The 17386-nt window shown below is 40.0% G+C and overlaps 1 protein-coding gene across 9 annotated transcripts in view; it reads left to right on the top strand.

Moving 5' to 3' along the window:
• dgo (ankyrin repeat domain containing protein 6 diego) overlaps window positions 1–17386 on the top strand; it is a 112829-nt gene that overhangs the window by 13413 nt on the left and 82030 nt on the right. The window contains exons 1-2 of one of the 9 annotated variants that reach the window (XM_086907558.1): window positions 12986–13154; window positions 16350–16613. The exons of 3 other annotated variants lie outside the window; for them this stretch is intronic. In XM_086907558.1, coding sequence (XP_086763684.1) covers window positions 16537–16613 — 77 coding nt within the window. In that variant the 5' untranslated portion in view covers window positions 12986–13154; window positions 16350–16536. Of the gene's footprint in view, window positions 1–10966; window positions 11075–12985; window positions 13155–15398; window positions 16614–17386 lie in introns of those variants that run through there. 5 more of the 9 variants (XM_086907557.1, XM_086907559.1, XM_086907565.1 and 2 more) reach the window with 5 other exon arrangements.

Here is a 17386-nt window from a genome sequence, read left to right as displayed (position 1 = left end):
TGCGAAGTAACAGTGTCCTTGCTACTCTGCCATTTTCCGCAACCATCCGACCTTACTTAGGCCTTCACCTTACTAGTCAAGAAGAATTTTATTGCAACTAACTCGTCGTGCATTATAGAGAATCGCAGATAAAAACAAGTGCAAAAAATTAGAAAAATATCCTTGTGCTACCATGTGCCATTCTCCATGTGCGATTTCACCTTATTAGTCAAGAGAAATTTTATTGCAATTACAAATTAAGCCTCGTCGTGAAATTTTCCGTAAAATGATCAAAACAATTTTTGCACTCCCAAAGAAGTGGAAACTTAGAATTTAACCGTTTTAAAAGCAAAGTTTTACGAAGCTTCTTCTCTCAATTGTTCGATTTCCATCAATTCGATTACCATCCTGTCAACATAGCATAGCATGGATTATCATGGATTTATTGGGCTCGCGTAAAACACGGCGAAATTCCTCTTTGCCCTGAGTGCTTATGAATTCCACGACCGATCCATTAATCGCGCGCTCTTATCCAGTTTGTCTCTCGGACGGCCGCTTCCGCGACGTTGCGAAGGTGTGGAGGTGCCGACATCGTGGACGATATTTATGCGCGCACGAGCGCAATATGGAAATTTCGCGGAAAGGGGGCGGGAAATTTTAATTGGAAATTGTTCACGAGATTCGATCTGGAAGCCGGGCTTTTTTTTTTAGAGCGGAGTTGTTAGTCTTCGAGAGGGCTGAAATGTTAGAAATTTTTGAAATTTTGCACGATAATTCTTTCACAGTGTTCTTTTCGATTGCACACTGTGGAATTTTCGATTAAATGTAAATGTTTCGATGCATTACATTTCTGCGTACAAATCCGCTACTATATAATAATAATAAGAATTAATCGTAATAATCGTTCGAAGAATGCGATATCAGATCGTTCAAATATTAATTGGAAGGAGATCGTTATTAATTTTCTTTTTTGACGATTGAAATGTCAGCCGTTTTGTAGCCGTAGGCGGATTCTCGATTCAGTTCTTTTCTAATTATAGTTGCGAGTGACACTAGCTAGCAGTTTTTTTGCTTCCTTTCTGTATAAGAGGAAGTGCTCGCGGAACGACCGAGACTATAATTTACGAACGTGTGTAATTACGTGTCTATTTAGACTTTCACTAGGGTTCGCGCGCGATCCTTATTTTCATTCGATTTCAATTTCTGAATTAATAAACTCGCACTCGCAAATTAAGGAATATTGATATTATTCCCGATTTATATTCCCATAATTGATTATATTTTACGTTTTCTCTCATAGTTTATCAAATATATTCCTCTCTAATTATTACCCCCCATGATGGATCATCATAATAATTTAATTAAATTATCCCCTTTTCTTCTTTTATCCATAAGAATACTTTCCACACTTTTCATACTATACCCGCTAATTTCCCCGCTAAAGACTTTTTACCTTATTTACAGAAAAGAGGTTAAATTCGTTAAACTCTCAGCCTCGCCGATTGCACACAACGCGATTTTATTCTCTCGTTATTCGCGTAATTGAGGAAAGAGGGTTTGTTGCTGGTCACCCATTCGTGGCAGCCATTGTTGCACAAAGATCACGTTGCCCGCGGAATAAACGCCGTAGAGGAGAAGGAAGCGTGGTTATTGTGCTCGACTACCATGCCTCTGGATCGTTAGAATTTGAAAAATCTATCGCGCGTTCCATAATGTACCGTTAGAAAAACTGTTAATGACCGATGCAACCGGCTCGCATTAGGATGTTCAATGACTGTTGCGGGATAATGATGATGTAACGCGAGCAACGGTCTGGTTAACGCGGTAATTTTTGCGATTGAAAGTGGTAGGCAAAGCAGAGAGAGAGAGAGAGAGAGAGAGAGATTTTGTATTACCTATCGATCGTATCTCGTACGGAATTTTCTTTTTTTCTCGCTCGATGAGATGCACGCCTCGTGCTCTTTAGGAGGGACAGGAAGTTGAGGTTTCTTGAATAATCTGTCTTGATAGCGTGGCTTATTTATCTTTCTTGACGATTATCTTTTACGTATCATGGTACGGAAAGGAATTGAAGGAAATCATAGACCGTGAAAAAAAAAAAAGAAATGTTTTTAAAAGAATTAAGGAAGTTTCGTTCCAACGAAATTGTTGCAATTAGTATTTCTTTCGAAACGTAAATCAAACGTAAGTTCTGGAAAGAAACGAAATTTCTCCTTAAAAAGCATACTTTTACAGAAGCGTAAATTTTTGTTTTTTTTAAATCGAAAACTAAATCGAAACTTTCACTCGGTGTCAATCTCTCCGAAACGGCGAGAAATTTTCAAAATTTCTCCTTGTCGAGAAATCGTAATAAACAAATAACTCGGGCGATACGATACTTTCGGTCGATCAACGATTCCCTTCCATTTCGTTTCCACGATGCGAGAAGGAGAGCCACGTTTCCGGCACCGTTGCAAATGGTGATTGCGATAATACGGCTTGTTTTCCAGAAACTGCATTAGCGACGATAAAATATATCTTAATGTTTGCAAGCGGGAAAGAACGGGATCGCATGCAATAGATTATCGAGGCTGTTGGCCAAAGAATGACGATACCTCGAACCGTGTTCCCTTTAACCAAGCGCTTTGTACACCTTGTACACCAAGGGCCTTGCACCTATGATGTGCGCCCGGCTACATCTTTCCCCGGCTTGCTGTCGATGTAAATTTACGCATTTCTCACTTCCACCACCCACGCGGACACAGGCCACGATTTTGCTTACACTCGTGGATTTAGCCCTTTAGATTTAACTCGTGTGTCGCTTACATCCTACGTTTTATTATTATAAATACATTCTAACGACTCCTGCTAACGTTTTCTTTTAGTTTCTGCTTAAATGTGTGCGTATATATAAAATAAAATCGATAAATAAAAGATATACATACACGTATTACATATATATTTTTCAAATTTTTACTAAAACGGCAAAGTTAACTCGTAATCCGAGAAAAATTGATCGAATGTGAGGAAATATTCCGAGCCGATTGGTAACCTTCTTAAATATAAATACACGAGTGCATAAGGTTAGACGTTCCGCTCGTTTCCTCCTCTCGGCAAGGAGGAATCAACTACGATATTCCTCGTAACGCGTTCTCTTAATGCAACGAGATCCATTCCGGGCGAAATTCTTCGTTTGATTCTACGTCTTAATTTCCACCAGAAGAATTTCTCACAGGAGGCTATGTATAAGGCTATAATTTAATGGAATAATATTAGAATGGTGTTCCATGCGTTTCGAGCCGCGATATTTTGTATAATGTAATTCTAATGCATGTATTCGTGGATCTGTTGTATTCGTTACGAGGGGTATAATGGAAGGCCGGTGTTTATTGCTGCTGCGGTTTGGTTTGTAGTCTGCCAGAGATTTTATCGTTGTTAACGAATGCCGGATAAAGGTAGCACTCAAATTATATTAATATCCTATTTTTAACGACCGATAGAAAAAAACTGTTAAGATTACGTTGCAATTTTATTTTGTAAATTTATTAAAAACAGTGCAAAATTGACATTTTCCGATGAATAATGACACGTTCGACATTTGTATCACAACTATCAACCAAACCAAGTCGAATTGACTTTTTTTCTACACATCTTATTTCTTTTACAACCGCTGAAACTGTTAAACAAATATATCCATTTTCGGTCTTGAGACTCGTTACAAGAGGAAAACGTATTAAAGAAAGACTCGATTGTATTCGTCTAAGAGATTCGTTACGAAACTAAGGATCGTGATTTTCTTTGTTGCGCTTCCTTCTCCCTCGGGAGGCTCGTTTCACCTCGATCAGATATCTCGACGAAATAATCCAGCAAAACGTCCTTGGAAGGTTTTTCTAGCAGCGGGTTTAACGTAAGGATGCTCGCTCGTTTGGATCATCGTCTACGATTTCCATTCATCATTTTAAACGAGCACGATTTTAACTGGCCTTCTTCTGCGTGTAACATCGCGATAAGGTTGATCGATCGAGAAATAAAAAGGGCGAAATCTTCTTCGTTATTTAGTTTTCTCCCACCTATATATATATATATATAGGATCGAGTAATGTTTAAAAAGCAGATTACTAACCGTGCGCTAGTCGATTATTGGACAACGAATCGATTGAGAGAGACGAACCGTTTCGAATAATTTTCGGAATCGAATTCGATTCAAAATTGAAAGAAAGAAAGAAAAAAAAGAAAATCGAAATTCGAACGAAATTAAAATCTCGTACATCAGCGCTTTAATCGGCTTTAATCGATTCTTCAATCGTATCATCATCCGTCCGTGTTTACACTTGCCTACCAACTCTCCAATAATCGAGGCGATAACGACTTAATCCTTAAGCCGGCGCCGTGAAGTGAAACTTTCAACCGTTAATATAATCCGCTAATCGTAAACGCGAGGGCACTCCTCCCTCCCCGGAATAAACGCGTAAAAAGCTGTTCGAAAGCCGGTAGTTGTGTATTCATCGCGTATTCCCTCGCTCTCCGCTTTTTCTTCAATCTGGAAACACGAAGGCAAGAACGAGGGCCGAGTGATCGTTAACCTGTTCCGTTCGAGTTGACTTAAACACAGGCATTTCGATGTTATTAATTCGCGGCTGAGAAACTCTGCTGTTTTGGGTTTACTTAATCTTGGGCTACGCCTACGTTAATGCACGGTGTGTTGCCTTCGAGTTTCTTTCCTCCTCCTGATATTTGAATAATTTCTCGTCTTATTCTTCCGACCATTTAATATGAATTGGGACAAACTCTTCTCGTTGGGAATGATTGAAAAGAGAGAAATTAAAAAGAAGAAAAGGAAGAAGTACTGCGAAATATAATCCGTGAGAGGAATAATTAAAGGAAATTTGAAAAAGAAATCAACGCGTGATATTTTGCGATCACCCTTTGTCGAGCTGCAAAAGAGTTGAGAGGCATTGCGAAGGTTTGACGAGCTCGATCCGTGCAGCATTTTTCACTGACCTGACCTTTGAGAAACCGAGCTGTCCAGCTGTGAAAGAGGCGAAAGCTGGCTCCGGCAAAATGGCGCGAATTAATCCGATACTTGAACGCGTTCGCAAAATGAGAAAGTAATTTCAGCGAAAAAAGAATCATATTACCTGCTAATCCGAGTAAGTAACGGAAGATACTTGTAAAAATTAGAATTATCAAACGTTTGATCGATTTCTGAAGAAAATTTTTTTTTTTTTTTTCGAAATCAATATTTTCACTCGCGTTATTTTGATTCATTGGCAAGCGTTCGTGCGCTTGAAAATGGAGCATCCGTAATTCCATCTTGCTCTTCGATACGCTTGTGAATCGCAATTTAAAGGATTATGAACAGGCGGACAAGAAATGCGCTAACAAACCGGCGATTAGCAGTTCGCAAACCCCGACTTTCCCTCTAATATGTTCGCTCGTTGCGAAGTTTCACCGAGATCGAAGATAAAAAGGGGTTCGAGAGATGGTTGCACCCGACTCTTGGGCGAGTCGCAAGAAACGCGAGTAAAAAGAGAATATACCGGCTCCTTGTTCCTCTGCAACGTGCATATTGACTTTTGCTTGGATATCGTTTCGAGAATCGACGCGCGGGGATGAGTTAGGCAAAGAAGGAAGAAGGAGGAATAATATCGATCGAAGAGCACCGTTTTCAACGATTTCGATGAGAATATTAAATATTTCTATCGATCGAAAGATCGATGTATATTCTTAGAATTCTCTGAGAGAATTAACCGGATCTTACGCGTTATTCTTCGAAATTGGAGCATAAGATCCGTAACAGTTTCGATTATTACATCAATTATTCTACTGGAAATCTTCCGCTAATTGCACGAGTCACGATCGTTCGAGATTCACGATCTCGAAACGAAAAGTAGATCTCGGGAGATCGATCGGGATCTTTCGATTGCCAATCACTTTCCGCAAGGAGAAACCCGACGCGAGTATAGGGACATTCTCGTTTGCGTGCAAATAAATTATGGAGTTTTTACTTTCGAATTTACTTTGCACTACTTCTCTCTAGTCCCTTAACCCTTGAGTTCTTTGGGTGGTGGTTTCGTATCCACGAACCTCGGTCAAATATCGATCCATCTCTTTTCCATTTATGTAAAAGTCGAACCAACTCTCTCTCTCTCTCTCGAGGATTCTATTTTAAAATATACTCCACTTGAAGTAAAAATTGATTCCAATTCTTCCAAAAGTTTGCTCTCAAATTTCGCATTCTCGAATATCTATTTTCCTTACGAGTTCTTTGAACGGATCCAAAGTAAAAATCCAAAATTTTCAACCTATGCGAAAGATTGACGTGTTTAATTCACTCGTGACAGAATTTGAATTTGAAAATTTGAAAATTGAAGAAAAGGAAGAGGAAAGGGCGTGATTTTAAACGCGCCTTAAAGCGTTATAAAATCGTCGGGGTTCTGGTTATCGTTAATCCTGTTGGCGCGAACGGGGGGGTCGATCGGTTCACGGATAAGGGATCCGATAACAAGGTGTGGTTTAATTGGATTTATTGGAACGTGTAATTAGCCACTGTTCAACGTTGAACGGAACATGATGGATTTCCACCGTGGACATTCCTCAATTATCGTTTTTATGCCGAGCTTGCGACGATAATTCGTATACTCGGGTGTATAGCTGAATAAGAACTGGTATAAATCGTTCGAGAGAAGGTCTTTGCGACTTTCACGGCCTGGTATCGCCGTAATTATCCGAAATTGAGGCTTCTCCTCGCATAAACAATGTCCTTGCGCGAGAAATTATTCCACAACGTCTCTGTTGCGAATAACTTAATCGACCGGTTCGGATCGATCGTTCCTCTCGAGAGCGAAATGGATCACCCGACGGTGTTTCGTTTCTGACGGTGAAAGGACGCGAAAGAAGAAGAAAAAAATTATTCGAAGAATGTTTTATGATGTCTTTGTTTGGGAAGGATTTTCGTTTGTTTTACAATGGAAGACTTCTTAAAAAGTAAAATTCAAATTATAATATTTCATCGTGAACGACGACGAGAAGTGATTTGGCAGATGAGAAAAGTTTGCACGCAGAATTCTAGATATCGGTTAATATCCTTTCCAAATTGATTGTTGATGCACGACGATACGACTCTCCTCGTCGTTAATTTTGCCTTGTTAATCTTTCGATCTCACTTTCGATCCCAATTTCGAAGGGGTAGGGAGAAAAGTTACCAAAGTATAAATCGTGGCATTTCTCGCATAATATACAGCTTAATCATAACCATAACCGATCGCTCAATCTAACCAACGTAATTACCAATTAACCAGGATCACTTTGGCTGAGCAAACATTTCTCGTCCGTTCGCAATTTAACGTGAACGTTGATTGAATACATGTCTCCCCATTTACCTCGCTTATATATGCATACGTCTCATTAACTTACTCCCGTACACCGTTGACGTACGTCTCACTTATATACACGTTTTCACGGCACTTAATTACACCCGACGTCACTAATTCCATAAATCAGCCCCGTTTCACGTCCATACCCTCGACCGCTCAATTTCCATTGTGGATTGTCGTCATTCTCTCGCCAACTTTCTTCCCGAGCGAAGGAGAGATCCTCGAAACGAAGAATTCCTTCCTAATTCGTTAATTTCGCCCAACAATCAATTGATCGACGAGAGATTTATTTCTCGCCACCGTATCGCCACCTATTAGCCCCACGTTGTTGCTCGACAAACTCAGCTCAACTCTTTCGATACGGCTCGATCCGGGTCTCGATTTAATGCGTATCGAGGCCATAACGTTATCTGAACAGTAGTTTGGAATTACGGAACCAGTAGCCTTCGAGAGGTCGCGGCGAACCGAAAAAAGAAAGCACGACGAAATACGTGGCCGGTTAAGAAAGGTGTGCCAGGAATCCAATTAAAATACTTTAATTCCCTCCCCGATATCTTAATCGGCGGTTGTTAAATTTAATCCCATCGCCCCGATAAAACGGCGAACTATCATAACCAACCGGATTTTCTAAACGTGGAATGCAGAATTAATTGTCGACATCGATCTCGAAATGGATCTCTTGTTATTTACATTCGTTCGTCTGCCCTCGTTTAAAAAGGTCACCAATCAAGTAACAAAAGTCCCTAGAAAATTCACTAACGTAAATATACGTTTATGAAATAATGAAATGTAGCACTATACGACGGCTGCATATCGATCATATTCTTCTTTCATCGACACGTTCGTAATCCCGTCCCGGGGATTTCATCAATTTTTACTGCGTTTACCCACGGATCTCGATCCATAATCTTCTCGCAACAATATTAATCCCTTATTTTCCGCTCGAGTTCTGAAACCAGACCTTATTAAAAAACAACCCTAAACTCGTGTACATGCTCGGCTACTACGCTAAAGGTTTTCCATTAGCGCTAAACCATAGGCGTTTAATGTCAGCTGGTTCGTGTCGTGGGATTCTAGGAACACCATTCGTGTCCATTCTCTTGGCGAGAGAGAGAGAGAGAGAGAGAAAGATTCTGCTTGCTTTTGTTCACCGATACGTATGGTACACACGTGATAACGCGGCTATCAATATATTTTGCCGGCGCACGTGTGCCGGTCGAGTGTCTGCTCCCATATACGGTCGTTCGGAGGAACCACTCCCATAGGAGGTGCAATTAAACCGTCCATCGATGGATTAACAGCATAAACGGCCAACTTGCTTATGGTCACGGACAAGAATCAATCCTTTTGTTCCTTTTATGGGGGAAAGATAAAAAAAAAAAAAAAAAATCGGTGATCATGAAGGATAAGTTATTAGGATTAATTCGTCGACGATTCGAGTCAATTTGAATTATATATTGGTCGAGGATGAGTCAGATTCGGCCGATTTTTAATCGATCAATGCAGTGATTTACGATTTAATAGGCGACGATTAATACGAAATTATCGTACACTTGTGTGCGTCGAGGAAAAGAGAAATCATTTCGTCGAATATAAATAAGATTTATTTCTTATTCATCGAGTGTTAGCTGTCTAAAAAAAAAAACAATCTTCATTAATCCTTTGCATTCGTATGTCGTCGTGTATATAGTCGTTATCTTATATTTTATTATTATATTATTATATAGTATAACTTTATCTTGTTATCTTACGAGTGCAAAGGGTTAAAGCGTGAAACTTTAATCAAAAATAAAATGAAAAATAAATTTGGAAAAATCCCACGTTTCCAAAGATATTTTCTTTTTCGGGCAAAAAAAAAAAAAAATTTTCCCTCAATTCAACGCGAGAAACATCGACGTTTTGAAAACACGCATACACAATTAAATTAATGGATCTCAATCGAGAGCCGGAAGATGCGTTCTTCCTTATCTCTTTTAAATAAAACTATCGCGCGCGTTTATACGCCATTTTTCTTTTTTCATCGCATTTTTTTTTTTTTTCCGTTTCTTTACGCGGATGACCCGTGCCTGATGGTTGGACATCGATCACCGTCCATTCATCGTCGACGCACAATTTATCCTCCTCCTGCTAGCCGGATAGATTATAAAGAGTCGCGCAAGGATCGCCGTCTTTGATGTACGGCTCGAGTTCCATCTACTGGTTTTTAATGACACGCGAAAACAATACGGGTCGGTTGGCTGTGAAATTGGCCTCGCCAAGAAGAAATCTTTTTTTGCGCCCACCTTTCGACTTTCGCAAGCGTCTTTGCCTCGGAGAATTTAATTATCCGGGGGTGAGATTGTTGTTGTTATTATTATTATTGTCGCCGCTTTTTTATTCGCTTCAAAAAAAAAAAAAAAAAGAAAAAAAGTTAAAAGTAAACGAAGCGATATACGTTTGTGTCGTTGTAAGAAATTGTTGGAAGTTAAATTCGATTCATTCGATATTTAAATATCATAAAGAGTAGCTTACTTTTTTAAGCTCGTTGAGATGCTTGTGCATTTAGACATCAGAATGTATTTGAACTGGTAGGAAAATCTACAAAACACATAAAAAGAAGATGCAATATCTAAATTAGATATTACACTCTTCGTAAACATATAAAAACGTCTATAATCTACTTAAATAAAGCAAAATTGTTCGCTTTTACTATCTAACCTTATATAATTCCTTTAACCAACGTAATTTTCGTACGACCATCTTTGCAATTTTATTTATCATCACGATCAGATTTCATTTATAAGAAGGCTCTTGTTATTGTTAACGATGATACACGATCAACCGTTGCCGTGGCAAAATGGTCAAAGGTTCGTCTCTCTTCCTGCTGTATCGCAGCTGCTGTATGAATGCAGTTTCGCGCGTGCGCGATTCGAGGTATAGGCCTATTTGTTCGCGTTTCCTTCCCTCCCCCTCCGTCCAATATCTTCGGTATTCGAGGCGTCGCGTTTATATGCATGAATCACGAGGTTCCTGCCAGTTGTGATGACCCGTTTTGAGCCGAGGTTAACAATGCCCTCTCGGATCGATGCTGCCATCTCTCCACGCTAAGACGACATCAAAAGATCGAGAGGATTTTAACCTTTTCGTTATTCATTACGCGATCAGATTTGCTGGTTACGTACGTGTCTCACAACACAACGAAGGTAGTATCGGAAGTATCGAGGGACTGATTTCGAAGAGTGAGAGTGTAATCGTGAAGAGTCGGATTAAATTTTTTCCACTTCTTCTTTTTAATTCGTTTTTTGACACGATTTTTAACGATTTCACGTATCAATATAATCGGATAATATCGGATCGAGAGAAATTGATCGATTGAATCACAGGATCGAACATTGGTGCACACGCAATGGAAAATTTTTTTCGCTTGGAAAATTCGTTTCGAATATATATGGGGCATCGAAAAGTTACGCGGCGATCGTTCTGGACAAGGTGCATCAATACGGATCTCGTAAGTCGATTCGTAACGAGTACAAAGCGGCATATCGTCGATTCTAATTCGCATACGCACTATTGTATGCCAATTGTACAACGTCGAGAACGATGAGAGGCTGGAAGAGGAGGACCTATACAAGAGGAGATAACAAGTGGCGATACGCAGCCAGAGACACGGAAGAAAAAGAAGAAGGGCTTGTGTATAGAGAATTCACGTAACGTGGTTGTGGACACGCGAAACCAGTATCGATCTTATTGTTCGAGCCAAGGTATTGTCTTCGTGGTTCGTTAAAATCGTACGACAACCGCTCCCTCGACGATTCTCCTTCAATATTTATCCTCATAGATCGACATAATTAACGATTTATGAATTTATATTTTGCAATACCGTGAAATGGTAAACTTCGTTTCGTCTCGCGTGAAACTAGAAAAGTTATTTTAAAATAAGCATAAAGGATTGACTATTGTTATTTTATGACGTTTCTTTCCAAAATTACAGATTGAAAAGAAAAATTTTTCCAGATCAAAAATTTGATGCTTCTTTCAATTTTCTGCACGAGTATTTTTCTTTTTTTTTTTTTAACAGAGACACTGGAAAAAAACATAAAAAGGAAGAACAGAACGAAATTCAGAAGCGGTGGATTAAAAATCGATTACAAATTAATATTCTCCACTGATGCTCCGTCACAGCTTCTTTATATCTATCAACGTGGTCATTAGAAACAACTTTTCCACCGATTACTTACCAAAATACTTATCAAAGGGGATGATTTACCCGCCAATTACCGCGAAGGAATCGATAACAAACTGATCTCCTCTCCGATACCTCGTGACAGAGTTGTTCGTACCACGATCAGGCTACGTTATATCTTGGCCACGACCAATAATTAATAAAGACCTTGGTATTGGCTCGTAGGGTGGCATTAAGTCGTTAGAACCGGTGAAATCGATTGGAAAATACTTACAACGGCAATTTTGTTAAGCTGGTGCCGATAACGCTTGATGGCCGAGGCGAAACCTGAACGTGGCCGGTCATATTGCATCGAACCGCTATGATCCTTCACTGTGGTTTAAGATCATCGATATCGCGGTTAAAATAAATAGAGTGGAATCCTTGTGGATCGATCTTAGATGGATGGACATCTACGGACGAAGGGACAATCACGGTTCAAGGATTATCGATTTTTTTTTCTTTTTTTTTCTTTTCTTTTTTTTTTTTTTTTACATCGTCGTCGCGTTAAACGTGACATCGAAGAGACGTCGTTTCAAAAATTATTACACGAAGGATCGTTTTGATTATTTTATATCGTACGCGATGGAATTGGAAAGAAACGATCGTTTTGCGTAATTTTGATATTTTTCCGAAGAAAATCGCGATAATACAGATTAGAATAATTCACCGGTTGCCAGTAATGATAAGCTAATTAGTATAAGTAATACGTTTTATTAACTTCGACGATGGTCTGCTTTGTAGACAGCACAGTCTAACAGAGGCCTCGACTTTAATTAAGAAACCGGTAATGCCGGGTTGCCAAGGCTATTTAATAACTTAATACATGTAATTATCGATGGGTTATTTAATTTCAGTTGCGATTGCCTTGGTATATGTAATAATCGTCTTAACGTAATGCTCTGCATTGTTCTTCCGATCCACGTTCATGCATCGATGCGTTTTTTCGCGATTCCATACATTTAGGCGTGGCTCGCTATTTACATTTTTTAACCCGGACACGTATATTTAACGACACTTAATAAAACTTCTCGTAACTCGTTTCCAAACAAAATTTGATTTATCGATCGAGTTGATTATCGATCCGCGTAACGCTACGCTAGCGCCACAGTCGCGCAACTAAAATTCTAACTGAAATCGGATATCCTGTTTAACAGAATTAAATTATTCCTTCGACAACTATTCGAGCTAAATAAGACGCAACGGCTATCTTATTCGGCCCCTTGTTTTAAATAAAAACAAGGAAAGCTAGTGGTAAGCAGGTAATAATTCCAGGTAGCCAGAAGAGAGGATCCATTGAAGCGTCTCTCGCTTGTATTCAAATTCGACGTTCACGAGCGTGACCGTGTCACGTAATCGATAGGTGAGCAGCCAAGCACCGGATAGGGTGCGTCGTCCTTTTAAAGCCGAGACGTAATCTCGCCCGGCCACGTCAGTCATTCTCCGCGCTTTATCTCGCCCGCATCTCGTTGACTCTATTTTCCCCTTCGTCGTTTCGACCCCGACCGACAGAAGCCGTGTTTCAACCCGTGTGTGTACCAGCCCGCGCACCTGCCTATAGAAATCCGTGAAGTCGTGTGCTCGCTACACCGTGTTCCCACTCCCGATTCACCTGTTGAGTGAGTTTCGCGTATTGGGTCTCGTAGATGTCCTTCCCTTCGACAATAATATAACGCTTTCGAGCTTTGGATATTTTTGAAATTTTAGACGAGATTATTATCCTTATTAATTCTCATCTTCGATGAGAAATTTTTGTCGAAACGTTTTTTAATATTATCGAAACGATACGATTTCTTTTGATTTATATCGATTTGCCTTATCAATTATTCCAACACCTACAATTTTTTCCCCACCGAAACGAAGCGGGGGAAAAAAATCTAAAATCAACAAGCTTCTACAATATCTTTCCTCGAAGAAAAAAAGAAAGAAAAAGAAAATTTTTCGCCAATTCATTACATGACTTGGCATTATATACGGATATAATGGTGTATAAGAACGAGGAAACGAAACCAGCGTGTTTCTCTTTTTCTCTTCTTTTTTTTTTTTTTTTATTACGCGATCGGACAACCGTGCGTAATTTACTTACCTTAAACGCGTTGGGGGACGGTAAAAACATCCGTGACGGAATTTGAAGGGAGGGAAGGGAAAGTTGGTCGGTGTTCGCCAACTAAACTGTAGGATACGCCTAACGACGTTTTACCAAGAACCGGTGTCCCGGCTCTAATGAGGTATTCAGTCAAAACCGATCCACGAGCCCAGATACCGGCTGGCATTTCAAATACGCTGTTCCCGGTACTATTTGTAACATATTTGCATAGCGGTCGGCATGCATAGGCGTCTCCTTCTTTCCGCGTATCGACGCCCGTCGCCTGTCGCGGATCATGTCGATCGGTTTCGTTGGAACGTGCTCGCGAACCGGGAGTAGTAGTTAACCCGCTCCATCAGGGAAATCTGGTTTCGTGATTCGAACGATTTGTACGCTGGTTATCTTTCCACATTTTTTTTTTTTTCTTTCTCCCCTTTCATAATTGAAATGATAGTTTCGCGATTGGAACGATTTGTTACGTTTTCCAAAAATGGTAATTTTGCGTGATTTTCTTTTTTCTTTTTTTTTTATATATTTTTATCGCGTTCTTCTATCACAAATCGCTCGATCAAATTTGTGTGTTTTCTTTTCAAAGTGTTTTCTTTGTCGTTAATAATAATTTTTAATTGGATCGTTGGAATGAAATGATAGGATATGGCACGAATCAAATTCGAAAGGATTAATAATATTTAATATAGGAATATATAAAGAACGGTTAACGAATTTGAGTTAATGGGAGATTCAAGTAAATCGTATGCAAATTTCTGGATGGCGGGAATTTATAATATCTGTTAATTGATAAATTATTCATGAAATTGGTAAAATTCTTTAATACCTTCTCTCTCTCTCTCTCTACAATTTTCACGTTTAGTAAGAATGGCGTAATGAAAATTAATAGAATAGAATAATAAAATATTGCCGGTTCGAAAAGGGAACCTGCCCTTTTTTAATTTTTATTTATCCATAACCGAACATTCTGTGCATATAATGCGAAACCAGTGTGCGCGTGTGTCTGAAGGTTTTAACAGGCACTAAAAATAATATTTTAACCATAACCAGTTTTCCGTTTAATAAGGAAACGATCGTAAAACTGTCCCCTTTCCCTGGCATTCCTTTATACCTTCATTTTCATTCGTCCCCATTAGGGATCGAATCGCGATTTTACTCGTATCGAGGAGGGGAGGGTTTCTCGTGCCGATAGTTAAAACGCTCCTAACGATATCGAACATTGTCGTAAATAAATATCGCGATTACATCCGCGACTCGTCTCTCGCGGTGTATTACTCGTTTTGGTTACAATAGCGAACCGATAGCCATTTTCCTTGCCCGCTGGGACAACCGGGAGGAACCGGTTTGCGAACGCATCGACAACAACCTTGCCGGTGGAACAATCGAAATTATTACTTCGCCTCTTGATCCAACGGATCGATTTATTCTTTTCCAACCCGATTTCCCTATTTCCCGTTCTATTCTCCGTTCAGAAACGATTTTTCCGCTCGAAAATGGCCGCAAGAAAATGGTTCATTTTTTTCCACTGAATAACAGATGAGATCGATCGAGAAATCGTCTCAAAAGAGGAAACGATTCGAAGCATTCGGGAAATCGTTGTTGCGACACGAGTCGAAACAAGTCGCTTATTTCTTGCGACGGTTTATCCGTTGATCGGTGTCAACTTAATTTCCACGTTGCATAGTCGGTGAAGGAGAGGAGGGGGATGAGTATTTAATCGAACGCTTTGTTCTCGATGCTTTTTGTCGATCCTCCCCCTCTCCTCGAGAATCACGGAAGGAATGCTCCTTGTTAATCCGGATAGACCATGGATTCCCAACCTGTACTCTACTCTAACCTGCTCTCACACTTTCGATCAATCATTTTTCATGTTAATTTTATTTCCGCCATTATAACTGTTGCATCTACTATTTGCTATTACTATTAATACTACTGTTATTAAATTATCGTTATTGCCATTACTGCATTAATAATCGTTTAAATTATCGCATTGTTATTATTATTACCGGTGTATTATTATCCAACAGTTGGAACGGAAGGTGGTTGAGTGGTTATATCGCATATAAGTTGTGATGCTTAATTTAAACAAGAGAAATAATGCGTCTAATCGTGCGTGAAAGTTGGGAAACACTGTGGGATGGAGGAGGAATAACGCGGCGGCGCAGGGAGAGGACATTCTTATCTCGCGAGATCTCTAATTAAAAGATTTCTCATTGCCGCCTTGGCCTGGGTAGACAACGAGAAACGCGGCGAGGCTCGATCTTTGGGATGCCGATGCCAGACGTTAATCGACGCCGATTCCGGTTAATCGGTAATTAGCGATGCGGGATCGAGTCGGCCGAGGAATGATCGAAAGGGAATCGTTGGCCGGTGAATTGGAAATAGACGACGAGCCTCGTTCAATCCGCCATTCTTCCTTTCCGAATCTGATCGATCATCGGTGATCGCTACACCTTCAATCCCTACCTTTTCTCTCTCGTTAAACCATCTCCACGATTCTATATTTCCAATCGTTGTCCCAATCCTTTTTCTTTTTTTTTTTTTAAAGATAGGATCGTTTCAAAGTGGAAATCGAACAATTGTCGATAATTACCATCTATCGGTAATTCTGTCTCGTCCTATTTCAAGAATTGATTATCCCTAAGTTGAATTCATTTATTAAAGTAATCACGCTAATTTACCACGATCTAAATAAATTCTAAAATCTCTGAAAAGCAAGTCTTTGGACTGTTGTGTTGATGTATCTCGAAGAATAAAAAGAAGTGTTACGGAAGGTAGTAGCGGCCTGGTGAAACCTCGGTCCCCTTTTTCGTGTACCGGATACGCGAGGTGTGTTTTAATTAGTGCACTGTGGATGGCCGGCTGAATTTCATTGAATTACGCGGTGTTTTACGCGGTGGAAAGAGATGGCTCGAACGAGGGCCGAGGTCCTGTTGGATATGTACGGACACGCAGAAGGAGGGATTTCTCGTGCGTACGTGATGTGAGTCCGCTGTAATTAAGAATTCCACTTTGCCCGGTAAACGAGAAGAGAAATCGAGAGCCTGCCTGAAAATGTTCCTTCCTCCGAATGGGCATGGAAAAATCCTCGCGACTCGAGTCTATTTTCGTAATTAGTTCCAGTCAACTTTCTTCTTTTATCATCGTTAGAGAATATTGCAACCATCTTGTGAAGGAATACTTGATTATCGTCCCGGTGGACAATTTCAGTTACAAACTTTTTAGACTCGAATCTAATTTTCCACACACGTTCGACAAACCAAAATTACACACAGAATTTCTCAGTGATGTAACGAGCCACTGTGCGAGAGATTATTACCTCCGTGTATTTCTCTCGATATTTCAAAAAACAAGTGAGAGAGAGAGAGAGAGAGAGAGAGAGAGAGAGAGAGAGAGAGAGAGAGAGACGGGAACAAAATTTAATTGCGGATGAACATTCAATCAGGTGGCCGATCGACACCGGGAATAGCGGAAAAGCGACGGTTTGCTAGAAATCGAGGCAAGAAGCCTTGAATCACGGCCGCAAACGATCGTCCGATGTACCCGTAATCAGTGGCAGTTGCTCGAAAGACAGGATCATAAAGCATGCTTTCTTGGCTCGGTTGTCTTTGGATAATAATTACACGGGGGAACGGTTGTGGAACGCGCGCAGAAAATTATCGTCCCTGTAAGGAATCTCGTATCACCTGTTGTATCGACCGAACTCGCCAAGGATTTATTTTCACTCTGGAATATATATATTTATATATGTGTGTG

This window comes from Apis florea, unplaced genomic scaffold, assembly GCF_048593485.1.
Source record: "Apis florea isolate Af1SG1 unplaced genomic scaffold, ASM4859348v1 contig_2897_pilon, whole genome shotgun sequence".
NCBI lineage: Eukaryota > Metazoa > Arthropoda > Insecta > Hymenoptera > Apidae > Apis > Apis florea.
This window is presented reverse-complemented; position numbering and strand designations above follow the sequence as displayed.